At 43.0% G+C, this 24,923-nt stretch overlaps 1 protein-coding gene across 5 annotated transcripts in view; it reads right to left on the bottom strand.

Moving 5' to 3' along the window:
• The window catches only part of KALRN (kalirin RhoGEF kinase), a gene marked incomplete at its 5' end in the record, with an annotated part of 522,231 nt that overhangs the window by 45,909 nt on the left and 451,399 nt on the right, over window positions 1–24,923 (bottom strand). For 2 of the 5 annotated variants that reach the window (XM_080620947.1, XM_080620948.1), the window contains 4 exons: window positions 3,312–3,442; window positions 5,093–5,188; window positions 9,087–9,191; window positions 10,057–10,340. In XM_080620947.1, coding sequence (XP_080477073.1) covers window positions 3,312–3,442; window positions 5,093–5,188; window positions 9,087–9,191; window positions 10,057–10,340 — 616 coding nt within the window. The remainder of the gene's footprint in view (window positions 1–3,311; window positions 3,443–5,092; window positions 5,189–9,086; window positions 9,192–10,056; window positions 10,341–24,923) is intronic. The other 3 variants (XM_080620949.1, XM_080620951.1, XM_080620950.1) reach the window with 2 other exon arrangements.

The raw sequence follows: 24,923 nt of genomic DNA, 5'->3' as shown, positions 1-24,923 counted from the left end.
TCCTTCACCCCCCATGCAGTGCCCCTGACAGCGATGGAAACATGTCCTGACTCATTCTACATCAAACAGGAGAGGATTTCTTGCCCCAGTCTCTCTGGCTTTGCCCAGGTTTCAGCAATTAAGTTTTAATTTAGGAGTTTGAAACAGTTGGAAAACAAGTCCCCTCTCCCGTCATAACCAAGAGCTTAATCCTTCAGACTAGGTAATCTATGTGTGGGTGTCAAATGCTTCATGTTGATTTGAGAGGTAATAACCCTGTGTAGGAGAGTCATCTAATGAAGGCCTCATGCATGTAAACAACAGCAAGCTGAAAAAAAGCTCTTCCTTTTACAAGTCAAACTGACTAATCACATAATGTTCTTTCGAGGACAATTTCAAAAAGTTACAGCTTGCTGCAGACAGTTTGCCTCTCAGCTAAGCCAATACATACATTTGGCACGTGACAAACTCCATCTGACTCAAGTTCACTGCAGCAGTAACAAGGCTAACAAGATAGAGGGATACTTTCTTGTCTAGTATCACCCCATTCACATCAGTCAGCAGACTGAAATGATAGGGCTGACGGCAAACAGGGCTAAGATAAAAACCAGGTCGAAAATATCGGGGGGGATGAGGAGGGAAGTAGACTGGCATTGCAATGAAAGTATCAGTTATGGGAGGTTACTAAGAAGATAAATCCTGCTCCTGCTGTGCTCCCAACATGTCCCTTGCTCGAACAGAGCAGAGGAGATTTGTAAGACACGTGGCAGGAAGAGGTCGAACAGCTTCTTGTTCATTTCAGAGGGATATCCAGTCCCCTTGGCAGAAGGCACGGCTGGTAGCAGCTATGCCAGATGCTTGTGCTTATCAAAGTGCCCTGCCAAGTTCTGTGCCTGGGTAGTAAACATGCGCGGGGCAAAAGGCTGCTCTTTTACAAAGCAGCAGCATGTGGCCTGAGCAAGTGTATGCTGTACAGTCCCTCTCGCTGGCTGACCTACCGTGCCCTTGCAAAAAGCTTGCCATGTCTTCTCTGCCCAGGGAAGCATTCTGGGAGGTTACTTTCTGGCTTGAACCACCTCAGTCTGTATTACTCCCCACAGACACAGAGAGCTGCTGAGGGAATGGGAAGAACCTCTCCCACCTGCGCACCAACTCTCCTTTGGTCTGAGGTACTGCAAGGGTCCACCTGGCAAAATCCTGCTCTAAAAATGAAGCAGTGGATACCTGTAGTACATAATGCTGCAGGACATGCAGACAGGTGGGTGTGAATTACACATCAGTGCAGTGACCAGGTGTCTACCAGCTGATCAGACCAAACCTGCAAATTTACACCTCTATTAGAAACCAGGGTCTGCACATCCACTGCTTACCTTAAACTCACCACCAATACTTCCCCAGCTCCTCTCTTCTAACAGCAGAAAAATCAACCTTGACCATCTCTATGAGTTCTCTGCAGCCTACCTGAGACAGTACCTTAAGAAATACTCACAAATTAAAGGTTTCTAAGATGCAGAATGACAAAATTTTAAGTTCACTCATCTCCTCGTCTGATAACATGAAGCAAGGGCATGCAGTTGCTTGGGAAGTGCCTGCCCTGGTCACCAGCATATATTAACTACACAGCTATATTTAAAATTGCATGAACTGGAACAACGGTAGAGCCTCCTCACTTCTGAGTATCTAGATATCTTTGTAACACTGTATTAAATTTATACTGAAAAACACTATTCAATGAGACTCTTGCTCATAGAAATGCAGTACTCAAGCCTGATGGAATTGGACTTTCTGAACACCAGAGCTAACTGCTGGCATGCCCATGCTGCCCATGCAAGGATTCAGCTGCTGTTTTGTGGGCAATGTGGGCTCACAGCTTGAGTTGGAGCTAAGCTGCCTCATATGGCTATGAAATTAAACCCAGCGAGGTACAGAACACAGACACAAAGGTGCTAACAGGGAGACAGATGTCTTGTGCTGAAAGCCACTAGCAGGTGCTCCTAAGCATCCTGGTGTTTAGGAAATTTGGATGTAGGCAGCCAGTAATTACACATAACACGCTGCCAGGCCCCCCGCCAGAAGCATGGCATGCTAGAAAGCCTTACTGTATCTATGCCTACAGTGGCAAAGGTCTCTGCACTAAAACTGTGACCTGCAGTTAGTTGCCAGTTATCTAATTAATGAATTGCTACCAGAGAAACCCAAGAACTTGCGATACTGAGAGGCTTTTAGGAGACAGGTGTGCGCAGAGGTGGTCCCTGCAGAAAGGCTGATGGCTCCCTAGTAGAAAACTTCCATTCTGAAACACACCTAGGAGTCCCATGTCCCTGCCTGTTGCTGAAAGTTGACCCAGTCCCTCATTGTATTGCTTCTCTGGCTTCCTACAGCAAACTGCAGGAGCAAATGATGGCTTTCACAGTCCTCCAACACTGCTCCTACTTCCTCTTCTAGTTTTAACTACCTCCTTGTTCTCCCCTGATTTCGTTTCCTTCCCCGCTTGGCATCTTTCCCAGACAGGCTGCTGCTCTTCCACCTCTCACCTTCCCACACGCCAGTGAGACCTGCATGGACCACTACTTTTCCCTTATATCTGCCACTGTTAATGTAAGAGGCAGTACAAAGAAAACAGCTACCTCAGCTCTCCTTCATATAATTCTTGATTCTTTTTCCCCAATATATTTCAGCTGAACTATGCATTTAAGAAATGCTTTGATCATGATAAGCTTTGAAGGCACAAGTGTTATTTTTGTTATATTTAAGGGAGAGTACTGGTAACATAAAAAAATAATCAAAAAACTTCCAGGAGCTGTCACCATCCCTTTCCCCTTCAATTATAATGAACATGAGGGTTTCCCAAATGAAACTTCCTCTTCAGTGGTGTGTTTCCACTACAAACACATCTGAATTCTGCCCCATCTTTGCTAATAACTAAGGTAAAAAAATATTCTCTCACTGAAAAAATCCTAGTGGGATTCTCTGTTCTTTTCCTTGAGGGTAGCTAGCAAGGTTAACCACATATCCTCATTTAAGAGCTGATTTTACCCCTGGCAATGCAGTAATTACCAAAGTAAACATCTCAGTAATACCTGTCTAGCTGTTCAGAGGCTTTCACAGCAACAGGTATTTGCTATCTGGGGTAAAAGCTACATTTTAAAGTGTGATGATGAACTTCCTGGGTGTGCAAGGGCTTTTTAAAATTATTTTTACAGGTTAAGAAAGCAAAAGCAAGCAGAACACAGTTTTACTCTCAGTTCCATGCTCATTCACTGACTACAAGGTATTTTTTCAGTGCAGCTATGTGTCCTCCTTGGGTGTGTATTTCAGAAAGACAAACTTACATCCTGCCTCTCATTGCTTTGGCTTTTTGTTCCTCTTCAAGGTTTCTTGGGGGAGTTGAAGGTGCCATTCCTTCACTTAAGCAGGCAGTGGCATCTTTTAAGCTTCCTCGATAAGATCCTCCTTCAAGGGTCTAAAAAAGCCCCAAAGAACAATAGAATAAACATTATCCTTGAACTCCAGCATCACTGTTACTTCCGTTTCAAGTCAGTTCTGGAATCAACACTGTAGTCTAAAACCAAGCAGAGCATTCAGCAACTTTCCTGCAGGACTTAGCAATATATAACACAACTAGTTTCAAGCTGGTGTAAGACACCACTCCCAATGCATTAAAACAGAGAAGATGTCCTCTGGTAGAAAGTGGAAAAAAGATGTTCCAATAGCCACAGGATGAGAAAACTCTTCCAGTTTCAAAACAACCTGAAAATATCTTGGTGTCTCGGTCACAACCAGTGTTAGGCTACACGTGGTCAGCGTTTCTCTGCCAAAGAGTAGATGAGGACTTTCCAACAGTAAAACATGAAACAGAAACAGATGGATGCATAGTAACATTCCAAAATAATTAGTTTCCACCAAATCCCTGGAAAGTAATTGCAAGTGACCTAACAGCTTGCATGCAGGGGAGAGAAAATAAAATATTTTCTGAAAATACATCTAACTGGATTAACAAAATATGTTTCAATTTGTTAGCTCCTCGATGGAATAAAACTATTTTGAGTAAATTTTTCTGGGAATGTCCCTCTCAGTTTCCCATGTCTCAGAGTTTCTTCACCACTTACTCCTTATCAAGCAGCCTATGAATGCTGACTATCTTCATGTCATCTCGACATCTCGAACCAAGAAAATACCAAAACCCTCTGAAATTATTCGCTAGATAAAGCTATGTGCAAAGAATTACAGTAATTTAATGATCAGAGTGGGGCTTTTTCTTCCATTTTTACACTCTTCATCCTTCCAGTATATGTAAGGAAATGAGCCTTTTAGGCTCATCATAAACCTGCTTTAGTTCTGACTGGTTAATTAAGTTAAACTTGCTCACAGCAAGCATTTATCTAGTTTTAGAGGTCCTGGGACATGTACAAAAAATGTTTACCTTTGATATTAGCATTTTGAACTGTTTCAGGGAAAACTTAAGAGAAGCCAAGATAGAAACAGGATTTACTCCTTGTCCAACAGACACTGGACCAGACACGAAGCGTGCACAATACTGAAATTTTTTAACAAATCAAACCCAGAGAACTCTTATTGCTTACTCCACCCCCTGTCAGAAAATGTTGACAAGGCAGATTAAAAGTGACACAGGAATCTTTGTAAAATGAAAGCACAGCTGTGATACTTCAAGCAGTTCTACTCTTTAGAGAATCTTTTCAGGGAAGCCAGAATACCAAACAAACTCATATGCTGGGTAGTAGAACTCCTGTGCCTCAGAACAACCTTTAAAACAAAACAAACAAAACATCCCATTGTGTAAAATATTTGAGTATCAACAAGACCCCAGAAAGAGTACAGTACAGTACCTCATGTTCTGCAAAGCCTGCTCCAGAAGTGTGTTTTGACTCTGCAGTGCAGAGCCCACTTAACAATGTGAGATACAGGCTTCATCTCACATGAGGAGTTAAAACATTAGACACTCTACTGAGAAGTAGAGCATGTAGGGTTAATAAAAGCATAGCAGGTGAAGGTGGAAAGCAAGGAAACCAGAAACAAGAGGCAGACTTTAAAGCACTTCCCTAGAGTCATATTAGGCCTGTTGTGCACACAGTTTTCACAACACTAAACTTACCAGCTTACTTTTGACCAACTTTTCTATTGCACTGACAAGATCCGCAGCAGTTGGGACATCGGAGGAGCTCTGTCGAGCAGCTAGCAAAGAAGAGGACTGCAAGACACCAGGTTGCAAAGGAAAAGCAAGTTAGCAGGATGAGAAGGGAGGAGGAAGCCAGCAGTCAGTGAAGCAGCTTCTGAGACAGGAGAACAAATGCGGAAGGGGAGCAGGAGGGTTAGAGGACCACATGCATGGTCACGTGAGGGGGTGTTGCCGTACCAGGCAAGCACAGAATTGCCATCCACTTCTGGCTGCACATCTGCCTGCAGCAATTCCAAGGCTGGGAAGAGTGTCAAAGAACTGAAGTGCATTTGCAGAAGGCTACAATATTCTTAATGTCTGTTGGTTCCTCCTTCTAAGTCATCTACGGTCTCACAGGCTCCAGAAAATTGATCTTCTTACCGTGGATGTAAGAAATTACCCCTCCCCCATACATACATATTTAATAAATGCAGTTAAGTACAAGGTACACATGGAGCTACAGGCAATAGAGGAGGGAGGTGGGGGGAACAAATCATTCCCCTTTCCTTCCCCACAGATCAATTGCAGCTCCAAGTGAACTCAGATGACACCTCCCATTCATGTAACTTTAGCCATTTAAAATGCGTATCTTTCCTCTCCCTGCTCTGCAATCAGTGGAGAGAAAATACCCCTACATATCTCATCTATCTTAGCTACCTGGCACAGGAGGGCAGAAACGCTCCTTGGAGCGTTTTCTCTATTGACTGTAGGTACAATATTTTCAATCTTGCTTCTCTATGCCTGTCTGTTGGTTGCAGGTGTTCCATTTTCAGTGCCTGGCATCATGTAATGTCTTTGGATGTCTCCGCATCCAGACAGACACAGCTAATAGCTGTTGTTTGTTACACATCTCCAGAAACACCAAGACTCTTCTTCAGTGTGGTACCCTAGCATCCCCCACGGTGCCATAAAGATCGGCCTCTGTGTGAACTATTCAATTCTACTTTAACGTTTTGCTCTGTAAGGGCCTCTTCACTCTTTGTCCTAAGAGATCTCACTTTGAAAACCCAAACTCATCCACTCATTCACTATGAGAATTGGTATTCATTAGGTCACCTGTACATACATTTCTTTTGAATGAAATACAAGCACTGACTAAAACCGTGAGCCCTTTGATAACCTCCTTTTGGCAGGCTGACAGACGAAAGCATGGCTAAATTCTGCATTAAAATTATTTAAAAGCTTATTAATCTCTCAGCTGCTTAATAAAGATCTTCTGGAGAGCAGCTATTTCAGCGAAGTCACTGTGCAGGTGCCAACGAATGTGCAACTGAGATTAAACAGTGCTGGGGAGTGAGATGTGGAAATGTGATGGCAGAAGTTAGGCAGCTGGCCACCTCTTCAAGCAGCCCCTTGGGGAGGTTGCTCGTGTTGAGTGACACAGCCCCAGGAGGAGAAAAAAAAAGGCAAAGGACCCCAATCCCAACCACAAGCCTTGTGACAGATCAGAAGTGTGAACAGCCTGCCACTCATCAACTCATCTTTCACAAATAATACATCTAATTAACAGTTCTAATTACAGCAACAAAAACTACAGGTAATCAGGCTGGTAATTGAGGAATTAAGCTGGTAATGTAGGTATCTCATACAAATGTAAAAATTCAGACAGGCTGTTTCACCTCCAATGCAGACAGACGTGTCTAGGAAAAAAAAAGACTGAAAATCTGGACTTTGACGAGATACTGGACAAATACATGGACAACAACTCTCAAACATAACCATTCTAGCAAAAGGAGACCCATTTTTGGAGGCACTAAACAGCTGCTGCTCTCACTTCTTTTAACTGAAATTGCTCAATATCTCTGAACAGCAAATAACTGCAGGATTTTGAAGGAAGCATGGAAACATTTGCTGCATACAAGTCTTTCTGGGTTAAATAAAACTCTTCTGTGATTGACGAGAGTCTGGGCTTTTGTGGGGCAAATTAAAAAATGGTATTTCTGCTTCCCAGGAAGCAAATTTTGAATTTTTAATATGAGGAGATCTTCCAATTTGCCTTTCTAAAGAGCCTCTTGGAGCAGCAAAGCACGATTGCTGTCCTGCCAATGGGCTCAGAGAAAGGTGCCATCTCCTGCACCATGTAGACATCTCCTACCTATCACTGCTAGTTCCCCACGCTGCTGCTGGTCCAATCTAAGCCTATGCCTGTAAGCAGGGCATGAGCAGAGAGCTGGGCCCAAGTTAACACCATCAAAGAGCTTTTGGCTCCAGCAAGGCTCAAACATTGCTAACATGGTATTCCTGTGCCAGGGAATTCTGAAGCCATGTTTGTGACCTTAATTTCCCCCCCCCCCCCGAAGAAAAGTGAGTAGGGGAAGAAAAAGAGATAGATAAAGGCTTTCATCTTGCTCTATTTAATCTCCTGGTTTAGGAGCGGGTGAAGAATCAGGATGCTGAAATGCTCTATAAAGCTCAGATGTCTGGAGCGGTTAGTTCCACAACACTGATGCTGTCATAAACGTATTTAAGAAACACTGAAATCACATGGCCTGTTAAAAAATCAAAACCAGTGACCCAAACTAAAGCAATTTTGTTTCTCTAAGCAAACTATCTCCAAAACATCTAGCAAAACAGCACCAGGAAGAAGCCAGGAGCAACTGCTATTGTGCTGGGCAAAGATCCACCATGGCTCTGCTTCCCCGGCCTTTCGCCTCTGCCCCTCGTCAGATAGACAGCAGCACACATAGCACTCAAAGGGCAGGAGTCCACAACTCCAGCTGCTTCCTTTTGGTCTTGCTGCCACCACAATGTCATAATATTTCCTGACAGATTAGCAGCAAGCCCCCAAAGCCTTTCCTCCATCACTCTTGCTCCTTGAATCCTAGAAATATTTGCACCCTTCTCTCTTTGTATTTCTAAACTCCTGACTGAACCCTCCCTAAGAGCATTCTGGGTTGTTTTTCTTTTCCAACAATTATTAATCTATCTCCCCTACCCTTCCTTCTTTGCATGCAGTAATTACAATCAGAGGATAGAGATACAGAAGTGGCAGTGCTAAAAACAGATGTCAGCAGGAAACAGAAGGATGGATTTCTACAAGGGAGACAACAGCACCAGGAAAGGGTGGGGGAGGACACATGCAGACAGGACCACACTGTCTGTGAATGCAAACCACAGTTTACAAGAATATGCAGCGATATTCACAAATTCTCATCCCAAGTCCAAAAGACCAACTGGAGGATTCTGCAAGCCACTGCACATCTACCACAGCAAATTCAAGACATCCTAGCTAACATCAGAGAACTACCACCACCAGCATGGTGCACAAATATGGGCAGACCATAGTCCCAAGAGGGACTTCAGATACTCTGTGGGCTTCTGAACTAACCGGAGCTTATGGAACATTCAATGATGATCAGCCACGTATGTTGAAAATGCCAAATGATAGCACTCAGTAGGATTTTCCATCTGCAGGTTTTAAAGCACTTCAGAATGTAGGATCTATCATGGGGCATGAACTGGCAGTGTTCCTGGACCCCAATCACACGCAAAGCCTGAGTAGAGAGTCCAAGCTATCTAACACTTGGTAAAGGTGGTATTTCTGGATTCAAGCCAACTCCAGTATCTGTCCTACTCCTCAGGCCCAGCCTGCCACCAGGTACTGTTTCTGCTGCTACTGCCAAACACCAACAGCAATTTTAAAACAGATGAGGAGAACACGCGTTACCAGCCTGAATGAAACTTCTGACCATAGACAACACAAGAACATGACTGACCTGTCATGAAATGGGATGCCAGAGCTAAATTGCTTATCCAGCACTATTTCTAAATTCAGTTGGTGAAAGGTAGTAGATTATGATTTGCTCATAGGAGTCTCTTGAAATCACAAGTCTAGGCCTTGGATACTGGAAGACCACTGCAAAACCACTGTGAGACAGCTATGCAAGAAATGCATCTAAACAGCAAATTAATATAGCAGGGGAGGCCTTACCATCTCATCTTGGGTTGGATCATTGTCAAAGATCTTCATAGGAGGAGGAAGAGGTGTGTGAGACTCTTCATCTGGTTCATCTTCTCCCCAACCCTTCTTGCTCTTCTGAAGAAAAGTTAAATATAATTAGGAGCAATGACAGGTTTCTTTTATCTTTGTAGATATCCAAGCCCTACCACTAGGCTTTGAGTCTGTTAATACTACTACTGGCTCAATATTGCATTGGGTGGAGAGAATTGCAGGTAATGCTAAGCATCACAGAAGAGAAGCAATAAAGACATAAGGTTTTGCTGGTTAACCCTGGTGCATTCTGAGAGTTACAGAAATACCATTTACAGGTAACCCAAGCAGCTAAGGCAGTTACAGCTGTCTGTGTGGTGATGGAAAAGTATTTTTTTATGTAAATGAGAACAGCTCAATGTACAGTTTTAAATGTGCTCCTCTATTTGTCTTCAGTTGGTATCTTCTCCGTTTTTGGTTTGTAATTCTTTATTCGCTGTATCAGGAAAGAGCCATTCTGGCAAAGAAAATGCCTGCAGAGAAACTGTGGCTACAAATGCATAGCAGATTTAACAGAAACATGACTATTTCTCTGAGTGTTTTCTTTCAATAAGGAATTACACTGCCATGGTAGGATAAAGGTGATATGAACCTCAGTGATCATAAAAAGTGATCAAGCTGCTCAAGAATAACTTCATTCCTATCCTTGGCAGCTTTCTAATAGGCTATTAAAAAAAATCTAGTCAAATGACAATAATATATGTAAATTTTGAAATGCTGTTCCTATATATTCCATTGCTCATTGGATAACAATGCTATTTGCAACACAGCTTCAATTCATGCAATTTTACATGATTGGCTGTTCTCTCTAGACACTAAAGGAACTAACCAATTACTCAAGCATGACTCACACACCACAGAAGAGACTATCAGAGATATGGTCTTTCCTTCAACAAACACCAATACACACCTCATCTGCGCTGTCTCCTTGAGGAGTAGTTTCATCTCCAGTCTTTGGTGAGCCGAGGTCAAAGCTCTTCCTACCATCCCGTACCTTCTTTTGTTTCTTGATGTTGCCCTCGGTCTTCCCGCTGTTCAGCCGGCGCACAGGACTAGTCAACCATTTCTTCAGGGTGTTGGTTGAGCGTTTGGGGCCAGGAGAACTCTGGATGGAGTTGAGGGATGGCTGAGGTTGTAAATTGGCCACTGAATCAGACTTGCCCCCGTTGTCATTGGAAGAGACTGAATATGCGTCTGGAAGAAAATAATGCAGGTGAGAGTTCATACCAGCACCTCCTTTATTTCCTAGTGCACACCGAGCACTTAGCAGTCCTAAGCACGAAAATACAAGCTGCCTTGATGAAAGGTTTTGTGACCTATGGACATTGTGTAAACTTCATTGTGCACTAGAGAGAGAAATATGCCCTGCAACAGGAATTTTTCACAATCTTATACACTCTTCTCATTTCCCACCACACTTATCTGTCCTTAGAAAGATCACAGACAGCAAAGTTATCTAGTTTTTGATGAAAGCTTGAATTTCATGCAAAGTGCTGAACTTTTCATCGTCTTCCCACATACTTCATCATGAATTGCCAGGAAGAAAATAAGCACAAAAAGATTATTACAGGAAACCTGACAGTCACCAACACTTCGTCAGGTTCCAAGTCCATAAATATTTCTTAGCTGTTGCCAGACCCAACGACATGACTGCTAGTTAGACTACTTATTAACTTTTTAAGGTCATTTGAAGCACCTTAAAATCACCTCCTTTGCCCCTGAAAGCAATTTGTCAGAAGACTTCACACCTTCCCTAGAACTGAGAAACTGGAATGAACACTTACAAAAGTGACAAATTGTTCAAACTGAAGGAAGCTCCAAAGAAGGAGATACAAGGGAGGCTTAAAATTTAAAAAGATTTCCATCATATCGAAGCAGGAGATTCTACTGAACTGTATCCAATGCCAATTATTGATACGCATGTTCAGACTAGACATAAAAATGAGTGCAACCTCCCTTACTCCCCACAAAAGCAACAGAACAAAGATGTGCCAATGTCAAGAAGTCTTAAAACCAAAACAAACAAGTCACAGTCACAGATTTCTCAGTTGTCCTTTAGGAACAAATGCCCTGCTTTCACCTTTCTGAAACCATGGCAAGGCAACTCCCTCCCAAAGGAGCAATCAGGGACCGAGATGTTGAATCCCACAAGGTTTATGATTATTTTATTTTTTTTTAAACAGAATTAAGAAATTGTCACTCTCCTGTAAGATACATCTCAGACTACATCAGAAAGCAGCCAGCTGAGGTTATTAAACATTTTTGGATGGCTATCTCCAAATCTTTTACCTGCCCCAGCAGAAAATAAAACCCTAAGTTACGACACATGAAAACATCCTGGTGCATCTAGACATTCTCAGTTCAGCAATAAATATTGTCAGAGATACTGGCTAGTACACATGCTGAAGGAGAGCCACTCTCCCAGAGAATCATCATGTATATTGTTTTAGATGCCAGTTTCTACTAACTGTATGCAGAGCTCCTACCCCACTGAGCAGAGCTGCTGCTCACAGAGCACAGACTGCAGCCTGCCTTGCGGACTATGCATTGAGCAGGGACTGAAGCCTGCCTTGCGGGCTATGCACTGAGCAGAGATTTCAGTCTGCCAGCTTGCAAACTGCAGACCATGAGAGTTACAATATTTTATATTATATTTATATTTTATATTATCTTGGGTGGCAGGGTTTAGTGTGAGGTGTCCCTGGCCATGGCAGGGGGGTTGGAACTAGATGATCTTAAGGTCCTTTCCAACCCTAACTATTCTATGATTCTATGATAATATTTTACAACCATAGACAGCCTCAGTCAGGAGTTGAACCAATAATTTATTACATATCTGAGGTCAAAAGTTAGATTTTTAGAACATACGGAAATAATTGTAACAAGCTAAAGGAAGTCCAAGTTCATTTCCCAGACAGGAAGAAAATCCAAACCATTTGTCTTCTGATGACATGAGGAGCGAGTGTGAGAGGGTCTGCGACATGGACGGATCCCAGGTGGAGCTGCTAAGTTTTTTCTGACATTCCTCCATAAGGGCATAGGAGCAGTCTTATCTCAAAAAGGCCTGGGTGTAGCTAGCTCTTGTTGATGTTATTTCATGCACATGAAGCGGTTTTAAATCAACTAGTGCATGATAATATTTGTCAGTGGCCAGCTTATCTTCCACTAGATAGGCTTTAGATAGTGTCCCCTCACAGGCTTCACGTGATGCTCTAGCAGTTTATTGGCATTCCTTGTGTCAGCAAAAGTCAAGGTTTCGTGATGGAGATTTTGATTTTGCAAGTGCCCTCACCCCTCCAACCCGCCAGCAGCATCAGAAGTCCCACAGGTGACCAGGGACACCTGAGGGCTCCTTGCCAAGGGGCTCCAACAAGCAGGGTGCCCTGAGGTACCTGTGCTCCTACTGCCACTGCAAGAGGATTAATATGGGGAACTACTGGCACAAAGGGAGTTGGGTTAAAGTCATGGAAGGAGAAATGCTGGAAGCAATCACTCTGTGGAGGCCGCTACTGTCAGGGATGATTTGGGGCAAGCAGCTGTATCATGGACTTTGCGTGGGACTGGGCTCGGGGGGTGAGGTTGCAGAGAACTGAGGACAAGCTGATCTTCCCACATCTCAGCTGATTAATGTACAGAGAGGTTTCTACTACAGCTTAGAAGTAACACAGTCCAAACCACTACCTCCAGTCAGTGGCACCTTGCCAATTTAACTCTTAGTAAGGGAAGGGAGCTGATAGGAGGCTAAATGGAGCCTGGGACAACCTCAGGACTTGTTACTGAGACACAGAATCCTACCTCAGCCTGGCAGGCTCAAGGCAGAGCTAAACCCAAAAGTGCACGATGGAAGGGTCAAGAACCTCCCTTTCCACCACGAAATACCCCTGGTTTTAAGAGCAGGGCCAGGTCCTGGCCTTGCTGCCTCCCTCCCCTTTCCACAGGCGGCACAGCCTGAGCTGGGGCACAGACAGACACACAGCACCTCACACTGCAGCACTCTGCTCAAGCCTGTCCTAGGGAAGTGATGGTCAGTCATTGTCCCTGTCCTCCCTAGGAAGGCTGCAGGTGGGCAGAAACAGGCCAAGTTCCGAGCTGGCCCACAGCCCACCTTGCTGGCTTACAGGGATTTTGTCCAAAGTTTAACCTAGAGCCAGGAAATCATTATCAGACCAAACATCAGGCCTCCAGAGTCACAGGCCATGATGAAAGCCAACCCGAAGGTTTCCAGAGGGAAGCATGTTACCCTATGCAATGATTTCACTTGAATAAGTCTCTGGATTTTCCCACTCAAGGTCATGCCTTTGGTGATGAAAAAGCGTATTTACCAAGGCATTACAAAATCTCAGTCATGCCATGCTGTACACAGCCCTGGCAGATATGAAGTCTCCTTCCTTCTCCTTGCCTGCTGAAGCGTCCTGGCTGATCACTCTAAGGCATCTGGGAGACAGCCTGGGCTTCGCTTGGCCCATGCATCCCAAGACTGGAAACATGGCTTTATCTTGCCCTTACATCTTAATGTAGCCTCTGCTGGCTAAAGGATAGGCAGGGAGGCATAGAGAACATCTGGTATAAATCTCCCAGCTCCTCACCCACCATAACAGCCCCTTAAGGTGGGGTGAGTTTGCTCTATCCAGGACCCTATACATGTACAAAGCACTCCACCGTCCCGCTTCCCACCATTGTCAAACATGCACTATCCAATAAATGCCCCGCTCCCCCCAGTATTCATAACTTTTTCTCCTTTTCTTTTTAAAGGAACTGCAAATATAAGCACATTTGTGACAAAGACACACTTGCTGTTTGCCAGTCGTGCTGAGAATGATTTCCTCTGCAATTAAAGCAGGTCACCCTGACATGGCTGCAGAGGCAGGACCAGAGCTCAAAGAAGGGTAGAGCTCATGAAATGTGAGACAGAAACTTGTAACAAAAAATCTGCCAGGAGAGACTTTGCAGACAACCTCCTCAGGCGTGCTTGTGTGTGCTCCACTGCTTCCACAGCACATACAGCTAAAAACAACATTAATCATGACACTCGATATTAGCCTGAGATCCAGACACCAGGTGGATCAAGCGGAAAACAAAGACATGCTACTGTGTTCTTCTTGCAAAGCACTAGTACATATGTACTTTGCAAACTGTATTGGTTTAGCAGTTCGGAAAGTTTGCTTAAGAAAAGCCAGAGAGCACTGTGGAAAAGATGCAGCAGCACATTGCATGGTAACTCAGGCAGCCACCACTGCCCACAAGAACCAGCAAAGCAGTGGCTGGCCTCGCACTGCAGTGGGTCTGCAGAAACCTCAGAGCTCAGCAAAGCTGCAGAGAGCAGCCGTCCTGCCAGCAATGTCCTAGGACACACATATCTAAAAAAAGGTATCTGGTGAAGCACAGTGGGTGTAGGGAGGTCAGCAGACTAGTGTGGCTAGATTGACTTCCTGGCCAAACCATTCATTCAGACAGAAGAAATGATGGTTTCCAAAACACCCCTGAGCAAACCTCCAAGAAACTTCTGGCAATAGGACTGTGACAGATACTCAGCCAGACTGAAGAGCTTTAACATTCAGAGCTTTTGCACTGCTGGAGGCATGAAACATTTGTTGTTGTTGCCCAAATGAACAGACATCTACAAAAGCACAGCTTTTTTACTTGAAAAATGGCAGGCTGCAGTTCTGTGCAACCTTGGGTAAAGGGAAAACCAAAAATCTCACCAACCCCTTTTAGAGGGACAGTTATATTCCCATTTGAGTCAGTAGGAATTACTGCTGGAACATAAATACCAGGCATTTTATTTTTACCTCCCTGTTCCCCAGAGCATGCATGGGAGGGGAGGTCTGTCTGAGCAGGCTCATGCAGCAGTGGACTCATCTACAGGACTCAGATCTCTAATGGGGAAAGGCTTCTTACAGAGCAACTCAAAAGAAAATATCAGGCTTCTCTTTTTTGACCCATATTAATCACAGATCATATCTGACAGTAAGGAAACATGCTTCCATAACCAGAAGTTAATACAAAATACAGCTATGAAGACAAGTGACCATGGCAGGGCACGATCTTGCTTTAGGTGAGGCAAATCTTTTGATTTATATATGGGTCCACTTCTTATCCCAGAAAAACAGCCTGAGAGAGGAAGACTTTTCCACAGAAGTCAAATATGATGAGCCAGAATGGGAACTCTGTAACCCTATTAGCGTGTGCACTTAAATCAACATTTTTCGTAGAAATAATTCCATTCATGAATGAAAGCCAATAATGACAATCTGACCGATGAGCACATAAATCAGCTCTGCTGTGCTCAACAGAGCCCATTTTCCATATTTAGTGATTCCTGTAAAATAACATTTTTGACAAAGATGGAATTGAATCAGATGTGGGTGAAAGACTAACTTGGTCTTTAGTCGAGCTATTGCTGATTGGAGAATGGGAATCTCTGTACCAGGAAATCTTGGAAAGCAGGTGTCATCTATGACAAAACAAAGCCTCTATGGCATTATTTCACAGTAAACCAACAGGAATTATGTAAACCATCAAAATGCACCCTCTCCTGCCCTTTCCAAGCACATCTCCTTCACCATGCAGACTGTAGGTTCCAGTTCCCAGCTCTCAGCTCCTTGAGGTTTTATATTCTCCCTTGGGAAATGCTGCTAGGAGAGCCACCTTGGATCAGCTCAAGGGCTTCAGGGATGAAGTCCTACTTGACAGATGCAAAGATGGCAGAACAAGGTATGAAAACTGCTTCTTTGGTCTATTCTGTGCTTTTATATTAAATGTCTAAAACACACTTAGTGAAACATTTTTATTGGCACTAGTCAGGGTTACAAAACCTTGTGGCTTAGACAGATGACAGTGCCGATCCTGGTTTTAGTGTTAGAGCCTACTCAGCCTGTAAAACCTGGCATGGATTTGCAAAAATATGGGAGGCAACAACATTTAGATAATACAAAGTCACTTTACAGTTATTCCTTAAGTAAAAACACTACTTCATAACAACATAAATAATGAATCTGACAACTTTTAATGTCAACAGATAAACTGTCTCCTCAGGCTCCTCAGGCACTGCCTCCAAAAAAGGTTCCAGAGAAGAAGGTAAGTGAACATTCTACGAGGAAATTTTCAGTGCCCATGTCAGACAAAGGTAGAGGACAACTTCCTTGAAAAACCCTTTATATTGGAAGCTCATTTCTTTTCAAAATGGAATTGCAAAACTTGCCCTGGAATCCTCCATCGCTCCCCATTGGCTTCCACTTCTGCTCAGCCGCTGTATGTGTATCCTACTGCAGACCTGCCCCATACTTTGGCTTGAGCGAAAAATGAGAAGAGACCACACAGGACTCGATTTCACACCAGAGGGTAAAGACACATTCAAACTACACAACTGAAATCCAAATTCAAATTCTGCTCTGAGGTTCAAATGTTCTCCCTATCTTTATAATCTCCTGGAAATGAGCAGAACTGAGAAAGTTCAACTGAATTTTCTGCTTGTGTCTTGGAGTATCATTTGAAGCTTCAAGCTGGAAGTAACATCAAAAGGCACAAATCAATCTGGCAGAATTCTCACAATTCCATTTACGTGGATGAAATGACTTCTTTCCAAACTCAAGAAGAGTGGTCTCGAGTTAAATATTTTATGCAAAGGTTTGTAGTCCAATAGAGAAAGTAGCCTGCACTGCTAAAAGCAGACATACTTGATAATTGCTGCAATGTAAAAACTCAACATTTGACTTTCTGTCAACATGTAAACAAGACTAACTTTCCAAAGAGAACAGGGGAAAAAAGGACTGAAAACTAAATTAATCACACAACATTCAGAACTCAATGCTTCTTTTTCAATAGCTCATATTTCTCACACATTAAAGAAGAGCTGCTTTGAGTTAGAGGATGATCTGCAGAGTTCCCTTTAATTACACTGCAGAGCAGAGGATGCTCCTGGAGGATTTTGCATGTAGGTTTTGCGGTTGGAAAATGGTTTTAATATTCAGCTTCCTGATCATTACTTCCAGGTAAAAACCTAAGCTGGAGAAAACAAGCATTCAACTAGCTGAGGTGGGCAAACACTGTCACTTGGAGAAGCTCATTTTTGCTGCTGGCAGCAGCAGCTCACCTCATGCTCTCAGCAGTCAACGAGCTGTGCACACTTGTGGCCCAGGGTGATGCAGAGCAAGAACCCTGTAGGAGCCTCTCTCTTTCCATTAACTACAGAGGGAGCCCGAGGAAATCACACCCTTAGCTAAATTTAGTTATTGTGAATCCCCTTCCCACATTCAAGTGTGTTTCATACCAGGCCGATCTCGCAGCAGGAAATGATTAGCAGAAGTTAAGCATCTGACAATTCACTTTAATGAGCAATAACTCATGGCAACCCGCCATTAGCTTCAGTTGAATAGCTTTTATTTTTAGCTGGTGTTGCTCAGATGCAGCTTTCATCCAGCATGTGCTGGGAAAGCTGACATCCCAAAGTAGTCTCCAGGTCTTGTTTGTGCCAGTCGGAGTGTCAGGGCTTGGGAGCTCCAGTTCCTGAAGGTCAGAGAAAAGTCACCGCAGTTCTGGGAAAGTTTCAAAGAGTGAGATAAAACCAAAAGCCTGGAGAAACAGCACAGAGGCGCATGGTCTCAAGAGACCTTGCAAGAGAAGTTACTGAAATCCTGAGAGCATGCTGAATGAGCGAGCTGGGTCTCCAGGGAGAAAAACAGCACAAGGAGAACCCACGGAGAGAGAGTCTGCTGAAATAAAACATGACTTTGTTACTGTTTCAAGAGTGCCTTGTAAGAGTAACAGCTACAGAAGTAATCTCTATTGTATCTGCTGCCTTATGTGGACTTTGTGTTATTGTCAGAGGTGACTGTAAGGAGGACACAAGAAAAAGAGGAAGGGAAGTCCTCAGATGAATACAGGGCAGGGTCTTGTCTCCTGCAGGCGTGCATTTAACCGAGGAGCTGCTGCACATAAAGGCAGAACATGTCTTTGTGCCTCTGAAGAGGCTCTCAGGAAAAGTGTGCAACTCAACTTCATGGCCCCAAGCCCTTGAACAGCAGCTGGAACACCTTCAGTCCTCTTCTCCAGGCATCCCGCTCAGAAATGGGTTTCCATATAAGCTTACAACTGTGATGGGTGTCTCTGATTTCTCTGAAGGGAGGTTTTGAACCTTTTTCTCTCCATTTATGATTTTGAAAAATTCATCCTGCTCCAGAGTCCCATCTGATCCCTTGCATAAGCTGCTGTGAGTTCATGACAGGAAAAATAAGAGAACAAACATTCACAGAGTGAATCCACTAACCATTGGTGAGATATTCCTAGCCAGATCCTATCCCAAAATACTATGAAATAGGTATGTTATTGGCCTGATGGAAGTCCTTCAAGGGAACTTTGCTTATCTCCCCAGCAAAGCAATAACTTTTTAGAATAGGTTTTTACTGAATACAAAGATGTGGAAATGCTCAGAAAAAGAGCAGCTGCTCCACATGGCAGTGTTTGAGGCCAGACACAGTATTTCTATGCACTCAATTTTATTCACCCATTCTCGTGCCCTGGGTTTGTGCCCAGCAAACATGCTGGACCAGCCCAGAGCACAGCGAGAGCAAGTTCCATACATCTGCTGGGAGAACACGTTGGAGCAGCCTTCCTGTAATGCATCACAGCCTGGAGAGCAGATTTCTGAAGTCCAGAGGCATGCATATTGCTTCAGCAAAGAAAGGAAATAAAAAGTCACGACTAACAGGATCGAGAAAGGGCATGCTTTTTTTTTTTTTTTTTTTTTTTTGAATAAATCAACATTTATTTCAATTTAGTCAAACAAATCCTTGAAGCATTTTCTAAGTTCTACTTTACATTTTGTATTTACACTGTCCTCGTTCTGTGACAAAAATAAATGAATTCCCAACCCTGAAGTTTCCAGAATAAGTGGCACTAGAGCAAAAAGAACAAAGCCCCAAACACAAAGCCCCTCAATATATTTTGATAGGAGACTTATGCATGTTCCATAAAGAAGTTCTAACTCTGAACCTTTATGGAAACCTATATGGGATGATGACAGGGAAAATGTCATGTTTGAAGCTGAACAAGAGCAGCAGCATTTGCTGGCCTTCGCAAGTATACTGTTACTTTTAGCATAAGGAACTGTGAAATGCTTAAGACACCCACATAGAAGCAGACTTTTAAACTTTGATCTAAGCAGTTTTGCTCTGTTGGGAGTGTAAGGGTACCAGAGTAGGTGAATACCATCTTTTATCTTGGTAATGGGCGTAAAACCAAACTTTATTACACATGGTTTCCAAGCAGCTGTTAGCACAACACAAGCCTTATTCTTTTGCAAAGTGTCAAGGGTCAGCTTCATTCAGCAGCTCCCAAATTGAGCTACTGTAAGAATTTTGAAGTCATTTGTCAGTTAAATGACTTCGTTGCTAAGGCCAACTCTGCCTTATGCTTAAAGCGAGCAACCTCTATGACAAGGTGGACCACTCTGAATGCGGGGAAAGGAGGGAGAAAGACGACATTTGAATACCATATTTTGTCCCCTATTTCAAAGGAAACTGGCTATGTACCCAAACAATTCCTCATGGGAACAACAGAAGAGTATCAGTGACAAAATAAATTGAATTTGGGGGGAAAAAAAGCAAGAACAGAACCCAAAAGCTTTTGGGGATAGGAAGGAAAACTGCATGTTGAGAAAGAAGAGATTGGTCATTAAACTTTCCAGGCACACACAGGGCTCAGAAAGCACAGAAAACAAGCAGAACAAACAAACACAACTGTGTGCATCTTAGCGTCAGCTTCTTTTGCCAAATGCAGTAGCTTCCAACATTCAACAGCTGTCTCTTGCTTTCTAGTGCTGTGGAGTTCTCTTTGGTACTTGGAGGCTGTCAGGAGCTCCGGGCAAAGAGAAAGTCTTTGTCCATTTACCAAGCAATTCCAAAGGCGCTGATCTTGAATAACTTTACTAAGCAAGAGTGACACAGATGTCTAGGAAAGGGGGCTTTTCTCTTAGTAAAGTTGTGGTAGGTGCAGTGGAAACCCAAGGCAATCTACATGCTTGACAAATTGTGCCTAGGTAAGAACAGAGTCCTCCATGAACGTCTCTCATTTGTTCACTCCTAAATTATTCAGGCTCTGACAGCCCCTGAAAAGAAAAGAATGGAACAAGAATAAGTTGCAAGTGGTGCAGGCAAGAGTGGACACCAGGTAATCACCAAGAACAACAAGGTTGGGGTGTTTGACGACAGACACACTGCAGCTGGAGCCTCCAGGGCTACTGCCCAAAGCAGCTTCCTCCATGCTCTTATCCTCCAGAAATACCACCGGGAAATACAAGCTCACAGCAAAGGTACTGGTTGGGATGAATTAAAAGAAGTAATGAATGAAATAAATGCAAACAGCGGTTTGGAAATAAAACACACAGATAAGAACTGCTGGTGCTTGTGATGTTTTGGTCTTTGAACACAGCACAGGGAAATGGCTAAGCAGCTTGGAGACTTTTAACTGCACACTTAAGACCATCAGTTAGACTTGTGGGAAGCTTTAATTTACTCAGCTTAAGTAGGAAAATCTGAACATTGCTCTCCATCTCACACAACAGGCTCCCGCGATCTACGTCTTGATTTTTCATTTGACAGCTCTCCATGGTAAGGAGCAGTTCTGTGAGGAACCTTCGCCATGGTGCCAGTCAACAAGTTTATCAAATTTCATGTGATGAAATCACTACTGCACTCTATCTGCGTCAGCAAGAAAGATGGGACAGGAACTTGAAATCTCAGAGAGCATCTGCTGTATAGGAACAGGAGAGCTCTCTGCAGCACCCTGCCAAGGTCTCAGCCTTCTGAAGCTGTGCAAGTGCTTGGACTCAGCCATCAGCCTTCCCAATAAGGCCAGTCCTGAGAAACTCATTGATTATAAACTGCACTGCTTCATTCCCAGCTGCATCTCTGTGTCTAATCACAAATAGCTATAAAAACACCTTACCAAACAACATGTCTAATAAGTGATTATCATTACAAAAGCCATCTTCACTATTGCTGAGTAGCTGCTTTCTTTTGGCCCCATCTTTCAAAGTAATTAAGAGAAAGAAACACTTGAACACAACAGCAAGGGCTGGACTAGACTAGCAGCAGAGGCTCTTTGATTCTGGAAAGATTTTGTCAAATACGTGTGATCTCTTACTGCAGTGTAAGATATCAGATCACAGACACCCAACTGCCTGAACAGTTTAGTAGCTCCAGGACAAGTGACTGCGGTGACCGTTCAGCAAGCATTAGCCTTTAGATGGCCTTGAGGCATTTCTTAGACACAGCACTAGACCAGATTTTACAGCAGCACAGCTTTGAGCAGCTACAGCCCTCCCTGAGCAGCCCAGGAGGTTCAAGCCTGAGTAATTTCTCTAATACTCAGACAAAGTCAACTAAGATGCTGCTGTCTGCTCAGCACCTGTGCCCTGGCAGGAGCTGTGCTTTGCTATTGTGGAGCTGAAGTTACTACTGTAACATTCAAAGTGTTTGCTTCCTTCTTGCCTAAACCTATGATTTTCCTCCTGCTTCCCTAGAAAGGATCCCTGTTGATTAATACTTCTTCTATTTCCTAAAGGAATCTATTCAGTCTCCACATGCTTCAGCTGAGCACAGTGTTTGAATATCTTGTTGATCCTCAGGGTTCAAACTACAGAACACACAAACAATGCCAGACTTGAGGCACTTCACTAGTATTAGCTGTGAACCATCTTTTTACATTGTACCACTCAGATACATTTGGATCTAAAACACACTTGCATTTCTAATTAAAACAGATTACCATTAGTAACTAAAGAATGTCTTAAATCAGAATCTTCAGGCTATAAAAGCTAATTGCATGATGCTAAAACTGGATTTCAAAAATATACATATTATACCCCCTGCAGGATTAATTAAGAAACATCTCTTCAAAAGAGTTCTCAAAAGTGTATTTGTTCAGCATGTGGTTAAATTATACTGGGTTGTGCAACACTTTTCATAGCCTGCCTTGACACTGTAAAAGCAGCAGCAGACAGCTGGGGCCTTGTTCATCAGGAGTGCTTAACACAGGCAAAGCTGATTCGGGACCACAGCGAGACCCGATGAGAAGGAATACACATGCTGGCTCATGCTCTCTGCCTCACAACCACCTAGATGCTGCCTTCACCTCTAATGCAATCCTGCTGCTCCCCGCTGCGCAGCAGGTGTTGGCTTGACCACAGTTAACTGGTGCCACTGAATGAGTTGATGTGAGTACACATGTGTGATGTGCTTCCTAGGACATGCAGGCCTATAAAAAGGCTGAAATGAACTGGTAGATATAAATCTGGAAGCTGTAACTACTGACTATTTGATACTCATTTTGTCAACAATTTCCTACATGACCTCAAGAAAGTTTTGGAGCACTCACTGAACTGTAATTCTTTTGAGATAGGTTATAATGTGTTTTGAGATAGGTTAAGACTGAACGTCTTGTGGCTGTAAGAAACCTCTTTTCACTAAAGCTGCATGTGCATTATGAAGGGAAGAGGGGAAAAAAAAACCAACACAGTGTAACAGGGTACATCCTTGGCTGCTACTCTGCAGCTGTAATTGCCAGCAAGCCTAAACTGCATGAAAAAGTGTCCTCAGTGGATTTAGCTGTAACTAGGGATGTACTACTCCTGGCTCTCCTTGTGTGCTCAGGGCTGCTTGCTCCATGTGGAATCTGAACATGGAAAAATGTCTGAAAAACAGTAACAGTTGAGACACCTCCAGGGTCACTAAATCCAGTCCCTCCTTATCACAGGTAAAAGTCCATCTCTTTCCTAAGTGTTTAATTAAGTGCTGTCTTGTGCTAGTGAACAAGGCTTATGTGCTCAAACCTGACATATAAACTGTACTCGTGCTTTCTGGTACACAGCAACAGTAAATTTCCATGTTTAATTTGCAACCTTCCAATACAAAAGATAACTGTCTCCACCAGAAATCACCTACTGGCTCCTCAGGATCACATTTGCTAATCGGTTCCCAGAGGGTCTGCCTCCCAAGCTTTACCCCTTTATGCAACTTCAGAGTCTTGCATAACTTGGAAGATATTTGCAGGGATCCAAGATTTCAAAGTTGTTGAGCTGTATCAGGACTAGCAATGGCTGTAACACATGGAATAACCAAGTGCACTGAGGTGCAATAAGGGCAACAGAACAGTAATTACTAACTTCTCATGTGCCAACATGTGGCAACAAAACAGGAGAAGTATTTTTGCCATTTTCCGAAGGTACTAAGCAACCACCATATAGTTGAGGAGCACCTGTAAGCATTGGGAAGTGCTGGGAGGTAAGAAACTAGTCAGAACTATAGCGGGCTTCCTGCAATATGGTGTTATGCATGCTACATTAGATAAAAGCAAACAACAAGTACATAAAATTGGTCTCTCTCCCCATCAAAGAGAAGAAACCCCAAGTGCTCTTCTGCTATAAACTGCTGCAACTCAGTTTGCAAGTTCTATTTCTCATCTCATTTAGACTTCTCTGGTGAAATGTTCATATTTTGTCCTAATAATCTGAAAGAAGTCCAGGTGATGTGTGTGATTTCCATGTTCTCCATCTGACAGGGAGAGGACTACAGGGCTGGTCCAGGACAGAGGACCAAGATGGATTGAGAGGCACATCAAACTCAACAGGAGACCCAATGGGCTGCACTAAATACCTGTAATCCAAGGAATGGTTTGCATTTCAGCACAATCAGCCACACCAAATGTTACAAACTGAAAGCAAACAGGTTAATGTTTGGTTTGTGGTTTTCTAATGGCAAAAAACATTAGCCAAGGGAGATGTTTTCCAGCATATCTCATTAGGTACTTTCTAACAATTGTTTACATGTGATGAAGTCCTACTTATGATCTACAGATCTTTTTCAAGGAAACAGCCAGATATGCTCCTGTACTTGTTTTAAAAGTACCTTTACATGACATTGAACTGTGAGATGTAATATTAGCAATTGAACTGTTCTGCAATAGCAACTGATACGCAGTGGCTATACTGTCAAAGAACTGGATTTCCTTTCTGAATTGAAAAATCACATCTGTAGATCCCTGCTGTAATCACTAACTGCCCAACCAATTCTTCTCTTTTGAAAAGAAACAGCAACTTCTGCCAAAGATGAAAATGTTTTCATAAAGCCTGTTAACAGACAAGAATTACACTGAAATGTAACAGTGTTCTGGTGTGTTTGTGAAGTATCTTGATGTTATTTTTTAGACAGAAACACTCTGAGGTTTGGGGTTTTTTAACTTCAAAATGATACATTAGTTTTCCTAATACATACACGAGTTTTAACAAGGTGTATGTTGAAACGTAACAGTTTTGGGAAAAAAAACAAACAACAAATCCTTCTGGGATCATGTGAAGTAACTGCCCACTTTGCTTCATTTCAAAAGTGACAGATTTTATTTCAGCATCTGCACATTGAGTTCCTACACAATACATCTATCTGGCACTTATTTTATAGGAAAGCAGCATGTTCAGTTACCCTGTGCTCTTTGCAGCAGACACGGAATTATCCAAGCCATATTTTTCACAATTATCTCTTCTCTTTCCCTTAGAATAAAGTCTCCCTTCAGGCTTTTGACAAGATGAATAAAGCCCTGTGAATTCTTATATGCTCCTTGGAGTGAATGAGAAGTTTAGGAGCTTTGTCTGCATAAAAGCAAACCCCATGTCTCTTTAAAGCTGGATGAATTTATGAAAGCTGAAAACAATGCAGCGATCCAAATAATAAGGATCCCCACCAATGCATTCACCCCCAGACTAGTAAGTGAAAGCTGATCTTTATA

Source organism: Psittacula echo (assembly GCF_963264785.1).
Source record: "Psittacula echo genome assembly, chromosome: 6".
Taxonomy (NCBI): domain Eukaryota; kingdom Metazoa; phylum Chordata; class Aves; order Psittaciformes; family Psittacidae; genus Psittacula; species Psittacula echo.
This window is presented reverse-complemented; position numbering and strand designations above follow the sequence as displayed.